The sequence below is a fragment of the Syngnathus scovelli genome, chromosome 10 (assembly GCF_024217435.2).
Source record: "Syngnathus scovelli strain Florida chromosome 10, RoL_Ssco_1.2, whole genome shotgun sequence".
Lineage (NCBI taxonomy): Eukaryota > Metazoa > Chordata > Actinopteri > Syngnathiformes > Syngnathidae > Syngnathus > Syngnathus scovelli.
The window spans coordinates 9,998,881-10,008,413 of NC_090856.1; the positions used below are offsets into that span (position 1 = coordinate 9,998,881).

At 45.6% G+C, this 9,533-nt stretch overlaps 1 protein-coding gene across 1 annotated transcript; it reads right to left on the reverse strand.

Annotated features, from left to right (window-relative positions):
* Positions 1 to 1,132: 1,132 nt before the first annotated feature.
* Positions 1,133 to 8,658, reverse strand: reps2 (RALBP1 associated Eps domain containing 2). Its single transcript, XM_049717012.2, has 20 exons — positions 8,585 to 8,658; positions 8,119 to 8,481; positions 6,558 to 6,681; positions 6,088 to 6,206; positions 5,634 to 5,739; positions 5,327 to 5,449; positions 5,183 to 5,246; positions 4,943 to 5,105; positions 4,698 to 4,751; positions 4,519 to 4,594; positions 4,306 to 4,380; positions 4,151 to 4,202; positions 3,941 to 4,080; positions 3,802 to 3,863; positions 3,664 to 3,723; positions 3,105 to 3,191; positions 2,926 to 3,041; positions 2,661 to 2,766; positions 1,525 to 1,641; positions 1,133 to 1,420 (listed from the first exon to the last, which is right to left on the reverse strand). The coding sequence occupies exons 2-19, from the start codon at positions 8,338 to 8,340 to the stop codon at positions 1,573 to 1,575; spliced, it is 1,818 nt and encodes a 605-aa protein (XP_049572969.1). The 5' UTR covers positions 8,341 to 8,481; positions 8,585 to 8,658; the 3' UTR covers positions 1,133 to 1,420; positions 1,525 to 1,572.
* Between the last annotated feature and the right edge of the window lie 875 nt (positions 8,659 to 9,533).

Here is a 9,533-nt window from a genome sequence, read left to right on the forward strand (position 1 = left end):
AGTATGATGGGACTAAACTACAAAGAATGCACAGTGTTGCCTTCAGGGGCACGAATGCAGCACACAGAATGCAGCGAAAAATGTTGGCGACATTGAAAACACATTTTAATGATTTTGGTTGGTGTTGTGGTGGTGCGCGCGTGTGGAGGTTAATCTTTGTCCATGGCCTCTCCATTCAGATGTGCTGAATGCGTGTTTCTCTAAATCCCGGCCGGCTGACGAGCTAAAAGCTCTTCCTGTTGCCACGCTCGTGTCTACCCGCTAGCGCTTGCGCAGAAGTGCAACCTTTGCAAAGCAGCGGCCGGGACAAAGGCCGCCACGACGCACCACAGAGTGATGCCATGCCGTCATGCTTCGGGGGACAAAAGGATCAAGTTGAGCGCACAAAACATGATAATCTGAGCGCTCGGCCAGGCGAGTGGCCGTTTCGCTTTTTCTTTGGCTTTTTGCTGACACTTTTTTCAATGAAAAAGCAGCAGCCTCCACAAGATTCTGCTGAATGTTCTAAGATGGTAATCAAAAGCCTATTAAGATTAAATAATAAAAGTAAAAAATAACTTAAATTGAACCATACTGAACAATCCAAACAATTCCAACCGTGGTGCATCCTGTAAATAACTCGGAGGCGACAAATGGCCATCACATTTTGTCCCAGCTGTTAGCGTGCAATGCCAAGCAAATACTTTCAAGTGCTATTTATAGTCCAGCTGCTTGCTGCTCATGACGCCATCACGCTGTAGTGACGGTGAAGAGTTTTCATGTAGCAACAACGAGGCGCTCTAAAGCAGGTAGTGTGTGAGCCAAGTGTGTCAGAGGATATTTTGGGGACAAACCGTGGCGGAGAGATCTGGGAATACAGCCACCGCTAATGCTGCCGTTGACCTTTTTTTCCCTTCCCGCCTTGTTGTGTCTGTTTGGAAAACATCTGCTTTGGCCCGACGTGCGTCTGAACCATTTCATCTATCCGTATCTGCCTAATAGCCTGAATGGAAACTGCATGTTGATAATTCCATAACGTGCCTGTCGCTTCTGGAATTGGCAATCAGAGACTTTCCTAATTGCCTTTTAAGCAACAAAAGATAAATCACGCAGCTGCTCGATAACAGGCTCCACAGAGTCATGAATGCTAACGTCAAGTGTGAAAAGTTAGCAACTTTATTCATCACTTTGATTTTAGTATAAATTACAGCGCAGTCATGACATCATTGTGACATCATTAGCATGCAGCCCAAGCATGCCCTCAACAGCACGCAATCTTTGAGAAGACACAGTAAGAAGAGTCCAAAGCAGCACCTTATCTTTGCATAGCACATCTGCTGTCGTCTTGTGCTGGTTTATGACATTTTGTCATTTCGTGCTTTTTTTCAATGTTAGCTTTTTGTCTTGATTTTGTTTGATTGTTTTTTGGAAGAGCAGATACCTGGAAAATAAAAACAAAGCACGTTTGACCTCAAACAGAATGAAAAGTAAAACAAAATAACTTCCACCAATCCGATTCCAAATTCCTCCTGATCGCTTGCTCACAGCATAAGATGGTCGAACCATCTTTTTATTTTCCGACTAGTCGCCGGGTCACGTTGAGGTCACGGGACGCAGGAGGTCCAGCTGGCTCTCCAAGGTGACCCTCTGGTGGTGGACGGCCTGCAGCCAAGGAGGAAGGAGAGATCACAAAGAGCTTGTAGCTTTACATGTACCATCCTTCAAAATTTCAACTTGCTCTCGTCACCTTACGGGACGTGTTTTAAGCTCAGGTGGCGAGCCAATCAAAACTCTGCAAGCATCCCCGGGCCTACTTTTAGCCGGCCCGATGCTCACCCCAGCTTTGAACAGGTGACAAAGCCTTGGCAGAAGTCTTCAGCCGATGCTCTCTTGTTTCCAATCAGCTATTTGTTGCATTTGGGACGCGAGCTGTCTCCTATTTTCAAGCGGACAGTTGAGAATGCCCGCGGCCAGTGCGGCCTTCGCGCTCTCTAAATAAAGACGCACACTTGCTATTCTCTCACATTCCAAACAAGTCTTGCAGGATCAGGCGCAGAGGCCAGTTGACCTCACGTGTGTCATTCCGTTTGGCGTTGCGCTGCTATCAAACGTTTACGATTGCGCTTCACGCGAGCGCCGACGCTTTCGCCGCTGGATCGTTTACCGGAGGAATGGCGGGAACGCGACAGGTGGGCCGAGCGCCGATACTAATGGCTAAACTGCAGTCTTGTTATACTTTGGAACTATGCTTGGGTGTCAGTGAATGAATTTAAATTTTTAAAAAATATATTAAAAAATATATTTACTAGTCATTTAATCATTTCAAGCCTACATTATAATAAGTATCAAGGTGACGTCTACGTCACATTCTCAAGTATCACTTTGAGGCACAGGCCTGCACTATAGCTGACTTGAACGACCCCTTGACTTCAGGCTGTTATGACGAGCACCTTTTGTGTCGCACCGACTTGCCGAAGCGTCGGACGGACTTTCTTGCGTTTGGCTGAGAAGTGTCTGAACACCATTAAAATGTGAAAAATCGCACGGCTGTGCTTGGGAAGAGAAGACTGGCGGAATGTCAGCAATGCTTTTGACTCACATGGCAAATGGAAGCCTGAATGGCACTGATCATTTATTGATAAAAGAAAAAAAGAAAACTATAAAAATGGATTTCAGCCTACCTTGAGCTGCTGCTGCAGCTCGCTGTTGAGTCGTGTCAACACGGCGTTGGTTTCCTTATTTTTGCGGATTGCCATCTGGATGTCCCTCTTCTGCCTGGATGGTGTTCTGTGAGGGACAAACATACTTGATGCCACTTCATCTCAAACCAAACAACAAACCGTGCAAATAAACCCTCCACAATCTGTCTTCGTTTGCATGGGATTGGCCCTTCAGATAAAAAAAAAACGAAATAAAAGTGATGCATTGGAAATATTAGTGACTAACTTTTGAGTGTGTTTTAGAAAAGATCCAGTAGGTGGCGCCAAGCACTCCACATTCTGGCTGTCTGGCCGAAACTTCCTTCGACCAGGCTTCTGCGGAGCTTGATTGGGACTTGGCTCCTGCAAGTTACAATAAGAATGAAATTACACAACAAAAAGCAGAGCTGTCAAATAGTTTTCAACCTGTTGGGAAGGTTTGGACAAGTCTTCGCTACTTTGATTCAATCTGGAGCGTAGGCAGGGTTCTTCGGGTTTCACACCGCTTTCCTCCTGCAAAACACGGCACGTGAAATGATTGTTCAGAACTTGCTTGAAAAGTCCTGATTGGCACCTTTAAGCTCTCGGGCCTTATAGGATACTTCACACGTGAATTTCTTATCAGGGATTGAAAGATTAATTCTGGCGGGTTAAAGTCAGCTCCGCTTCCTACTCATCAGGTCGGATTGGGTGGATTGAACACATTTGATGGTGTCGGTGAGTTAGCTGACGTCACACTTGAAGCGCTTTTCAGTCACGCTGATGGCTTAAACAGCCTCACGGCGCTACGGCTGATTGTACCAGGGGAAGGGGGGAAGGGAGGAAACGGGTAAACCAGGACATTGCCGAACTCCAGGCTGTGAAAGTCGCTTTGGAGTAGAAGACAAAGATGGGGTGGAAAATATCGCCTCGTCATGTCGTCAATCATCCTAATTATTGTTTTCGTTAATGGGCCGCCACGAAGAGACATCTGATGTGGGCTCACCTCTTGTCGGAAGCGACTGAAGTCTGCAAAGTTGGGCTGCTGTGCTTTGGTCGTTGGAACCTGAGATCCGAGTGATTTTAATCGTGAGTGTGATCGTGGAATTATTTATATTGTTTATTTCAAAACGTCGAATCAAACCTGGGAGGCGGACGGTCTGGGAGGTAACGCTGGAGGAGGGGGAAACCATCCACTCTTCAGCCCTTTCAAAAATAAAAAGGACCGCCAGTAAGCTCCACAATAAAACCAGAAGTCTGTTGTTGAAGTGGGTGACAGCCACCTGGTGCCCCCTGCTGGAAGAGCTTGTTCAGGTCCAGCGAGGAGGCTCTGGAGTGGCTTTTCTTCTGAGGTCGAGGCGGAGGCGTGGGAGGCTCCTCCGCCTTCCTCATGGCGTCGTCGATGGAAGTGCTGGAGAACGACCTACAAAAAGCAGAATGCCGCAATTCATGCATTTGCAACCCCGTCACCTGGAATGCGTGGACATCCCAACCTCGGTCGGGTTTTTATCTTGCAGTGCCGGTTGGGGTCCTGAGACGGCGGCTCTGTCACAAGAATTACGCGGGGGAAAAAAATAGTCAGCTTGTGAGTTGACGGTGATGAGGGGTCATTATTTTGAATTTATAACGATGCATTTCTTTGCATCACCTGGTCTGTGGGAAAAGGTGGCCAACTGCAGAGTGGCACCTTCTTTTAACGTCTCCACACCCCTGAAACTGCATTCTGAAATATTACAATGAGCAGTAAAAAAAAAAAAAAGTCCATTGGGTCAAAATCAGTAATGATAAATATGCAGGATTTGTGTATTTTTTGTTCTCTGTGAGAGCAATTTAAGATCAAAGGAATAAATCTTTCACAAACCTTGTTTTTTACTGATTTCTTCTTTGGAATCTTGTTTACTCTTGACCACACTTGGTAGGAGCTTGGCGCTCGGATTCTACAACCAACAAGACATTTGTCAACTGGGGTTATTTTAAGGGCAACATCGCCCCCTGGAGGTTTCTACGAGACACTGCAAATTAAAAGACATTTGAGTTTACCGTCTGATGGAGTCCAGTTTCTCCATCCTCAAAGACGATCCGACGACATACATGCTGGGGGAAAAAAATCCGCCGCAGGTGCTATGCATTAGCCTGTCTATGGCGTTGTTCATTCATTGTTAGCATGAAGCTAAACGGACATGTTTAAAGGAAACCTAAGCGCTTGTTTTAAATACAAATGTTATATTCAAACAGGAGTGGCACTAATCAACTTCCCTTCTAATCGCTAACTTATCTTCACGTACTTGAAGGGGAACGTCATCATTCGGTGGTCCGAATTTGGGATGCAGGCCAAGGGGAAGGCTCTCGGGAAGAGGGTAGCCGTTCTTGCGGGCCACAATCAAGTGGAAGGCGGCGCAGAACTCCGGGAAGGTTAAAGCTCCGTCCCGGTCCACATCGCTCAGTTCCCTGAGAGGGACAACAGTCCCTGACAAAATTTAGAAGCTGCAACGGAGGCACTGAATTGAAAGTCAGTCAGCACTTACCAAATGTGCGACAGCTCCGGGATGGGAAGTTTGGACATTGTGAAGAAGTTCTTTGCAACAGCACCTGCGGGGGGTGGAGGGAGAGAAGTTAAATGAATATTGTATGGATAACATAGAAAGAAGAGATTTGGTGGGGCATTCTACCAAGGATTCGAGCCCCGAGGTCGGGCTGCAGGCTTTTAAACTGATTGGTGTAATAGTCGCGCTGTTCCTCTGTGATCCTCCAGGGATCTTCATCGTTGTCACACTCCTGCTGGTCGGCCCTCTCTATATTCATTCAATCATAAAGTGCAGTGTATAAAATAAAGATGCAAACATTAATAGATTAATCAACAACTAATCCATTAATTAACTATTCCGAATCCTCGTAATTACAGCCATTTAGTAGTAAATATTCTCAAGATTTTTGGAGTTCTCCAAGCTTGAGCTATTTCCGTCAACTTTGGCATACCCGCGTACGAGTCGGCCATCTGTCTTTGTTTTGGCGTGGTGTACTGGTGGCTGTGGTAAGCCGGCGGGGAGCGAAGCACCGAGCTGCCAGGCGGAGGCGGCAGCTCCTTTAGAAACAGACAAACAAGCATTTGGAGCAATTAAAATGATGAGGAAAAACAGTTAGCGTAATGTTGCTTTTGTCTGTACGCAGTTGCTACAACTTCACGCTTCATTAACGGAATGTTTGGTCCTCGGCTAATCTCTCAAAATGGAGGCATTTTCTGCTTTCATCTTTATAGCGGCACGGAATGTCTTCTGATCCTTTTCTTTGTTTTAATCTTCATTCTCAACATGTTAATTGGCCTGACCTGCTGGGAGCTGGCCGTGAAAGCTTAAAACCAATAAAACCGCTGTGTGTTAGAAACAGACAAAAACAAAAAATACAGCTCAAGATCCAAAGCATACCACCTGACCTTGTGATCTGCACCCGAGTCCAAACATCGGATCCTGTCGCAGTGCTGCACCTCCGTGCTGGCTACGTATCTCATCTCTGGTTCCGTCTTGATCCCCACAAATCTGGGCAGTGGTAGATCTGCAACAAAGAAGTCTTTTTAGGAAGCACTAAAACTAAAAAAGAAAAGTCGAGGAAGTACTAGCAAATCATAAAAGGTGTTTGTGTTTGAACAGTTTGGTTTGGTGAAATCTACCACGTGGACTATTGCAAAAACAACACACCAAGAACACCTGAAGATGTTTAAGGCACTTTCCAAAGGATACGGTCGTGAGGTCACAAAACATTAGTTCACGTTGCGGCATTAAGTGATTGTTGACAGCTGCGAACACGGCAGCGAGCTCTTCCCACGCGTGACCCGCCTAGCCTCCAGATTACGCCGCAATCCCGTCACCTTGAAAATAATCCCTTGAGCTCCCTTTGGGGACTTACTGGCCGATGTGCTCTGCAGGTGGACGGGCAGACCCGCCTGGGCGGCGGCCAGCGGCTTGAGGGCCACGTAGAACTGAGCTGTGCCAAAGTAGCCCATGCGCTTGGCGCCGCACACTTCTGTCACCTGCCGAGAGGACGGAAAATTTTATATCAAATGTGAGAACAACATAAAGCATGTGACCTTTAATCAATCAGCATAGTGGACCCCCAATGACACTCCCACCCCTCCAACCCCCGCAAGCCTCTACTCTGTTTGGCTGCTAGCAACAATAACTTCATTATATGTGTTCCTGAAAGGTTAATCAAGTTCATTCGCTCAATCGGAATGTGATCCAGGAGTTGAGATTTGTCATGAAAGACTCTTAGATTGGAATTACACAACAAGTCAGAATGCCCAACTCCAAGTCAGAGCCTTAAATCAAGCTACAAGGTCCTGGAATAGAGCTCAGCAGGATTGCTTTATTTCTTTTCAATGTTTGCTAACTGCTTGTTGCTAGGTACAATCATTTTTGTCTCACAGAACAATAAAAAAATAATTGAAATAGGACCTCGTGCTCGCCATGTTGTTTAATTGGCGTGACTCATCGCGTACATCCTCGACATGTCTACGCAACTGTGATATCGACGTGTTGTAAAAAAGGCTCATTTCCAAAACAACGCTCAGGAGTACAAGTGTCAGCCAGCAGGCATCCTGCCCAAGGGCCAAAGGGCCTGCTGTCAATCAACACCCATCTGCAGCAGACAGGAAGGAAGCCGCATGAGCTCCGCGTCAAACTTCCTGCCATTGCACACCTTAGAGACACAATAGGATGGTGACGGATCCCCGGAAGACCCCAGCGGCATGAATACGCAAATCTGTCCGAGCTCCGTTTATTTATGTGCCTGATGGCTCAGCGAAAAAACTCAGGGCATGAAGCTCATAAAACCGCCGCGACTAGCGTCACCTAGCATAGCATAGCATGTGTTCCAGGATAAAGGACATTGAGCGAATTTGTAGAAAGCATTTTTTTAAAGCCAATGTATGTAGAAAATGTTTGCTTTCGTTCTCTGAGCAATTTTTGCTCTGTACACTCTGAAATCACTCTGCCAAATCCCTCTCCTATTGGATGCGCCGTCTGACGTCACAACGATGCTGCTCTCTAATTAAACAGTTTGCACTTGAAGGCAGGGCGCTGCCAAGACATCAAACGGCCATCTTGTGTATCACCATAGCGCATTCCATCATCAGTACTATTAGATTGCTATGCTTTCAGAATACAGTCTATTTGGCTTCCAATGAACACTTAGGTTTAATACACTACTGTCTTTATGTTGGAGAAGATGATGTCACTCGGGGTGTTAAGAATTTATACACTTAAAAAGTTTTTGGAACCACTGAACCACGATAAATGTTACACTCCACAATTAACCCGTGTAATTCCTGTTTTGTTTTTTTTCATTACATTTTTGTTTGGTGATTTTTTTACCCCCCAGTGTTAAATGTTGTGCCTTAGCTAACGGTTGTGGAACGCCGTGTTAAGGTGTGCCCCGTTCAGCACCCGAATTCCCCTCACGCCTTCACCTTGTGCAGCACGTCAGCAGGCAGCTGAGACGCCTTGAAGAGCTCTGCCACTTTGGAGGAGGACAGCTGCTTTCCGGAGGGCTCCGTCACGCACAGCCCGTGCAGAGCTGAGTAGTACCGCTGCTCGTGCTCATGCACCGGAATCAGACCACCGGCGCACACCGCTGCAGACACCGCGCCGCTACAACCACCACCGCCGCTGCCACCGGCTTCCTGCTCCATTTGCTTGCCACCACCGCCACGCTACAACCTAGAAATCATACTGCACACACCCCGGTTGCCGTCCTCACCTCCGTTGCGGATCATCCACCCCCTGCACTGGCAGTCATATTGCCATCAAACTGCAGTGTCACGCCGCGGCTGCTGGGGGGCGGTAGAGTACCAAAATAAATTTACTTTCGTCCACAAAGGTGCTCGCTGCTAACAACAAAATGAAACTTATGTATGCTACATTTAAAACACTCACATCCCAGAAAAGGGGTAGGAAACGAGCCGGCCCGCCTTTTTCCATTACAGATACGTTGACGGAGGATACAAATATTGAAAAGTGGGGATAAACATCCAAGAAAGTTTTCTAGAAAAAAGGAAGTTGATGTAGCCTATCCCACAAAGATATTAAGATCAAACACATATAAAAGTCCCACTGACTTGCAATTTTGATCTCTTTGTGCGTCTTGACATGTGAAGAAATTGACAATAAAGCAGACTTTGACTTGTGTTATATATTTCACACCAGAAGATTTGTAGAACCTGGAACTGTTAACAATTCTCCTCTGGAAGTCATAAATTGGTGTACTCAAATTAAATTTTTTCATAATACCTTTGGTATTAAAAAATTAAATAAATATTTTGAAATTCAGTGGTATTTGTCTTTATTTATATAATGTTTGGTCAAATACACTTTACGTAGGCTTAGTTTGTCTTGACTCTTCTCTCAAAGAGCACTGCCATCATGTGTCCAGAAAAACAACTGCATCCCCACTTTAGACAATAATTCACTTATGACGTCACATAGTTTAGTACAATTGAATGGAAAAGCACAGGCCAGCACTCGTCATTTATATGTTTATTGTTCCTGGTCATGAGGGACCACAAAGTTTAACTGTGTATCAGCTTGACTTGTAAATCTGATTTTATTGTCGTCTGCTTGCACAACTTTACTGAGTTAAAAACAAGTAATGAGAAGATAAAAAGTTGTGTGTACTGAGGCGGAAGCACTTTTCCTGTTTCGATGGTGCCCAAAAACTTTGGGAATGCTATACTGTGCTGAAAAATTATCAATGACATCGTCAATTAATCGACTTTGACTCGACTTTCACCACATGATAGGAAAAATCCCTCTGGAAAATCTTTAATGATGTCACAGCGGATTTGGACAGTCCCACTAGCACGAGAGTGCCAGTGTTGATTGAAAA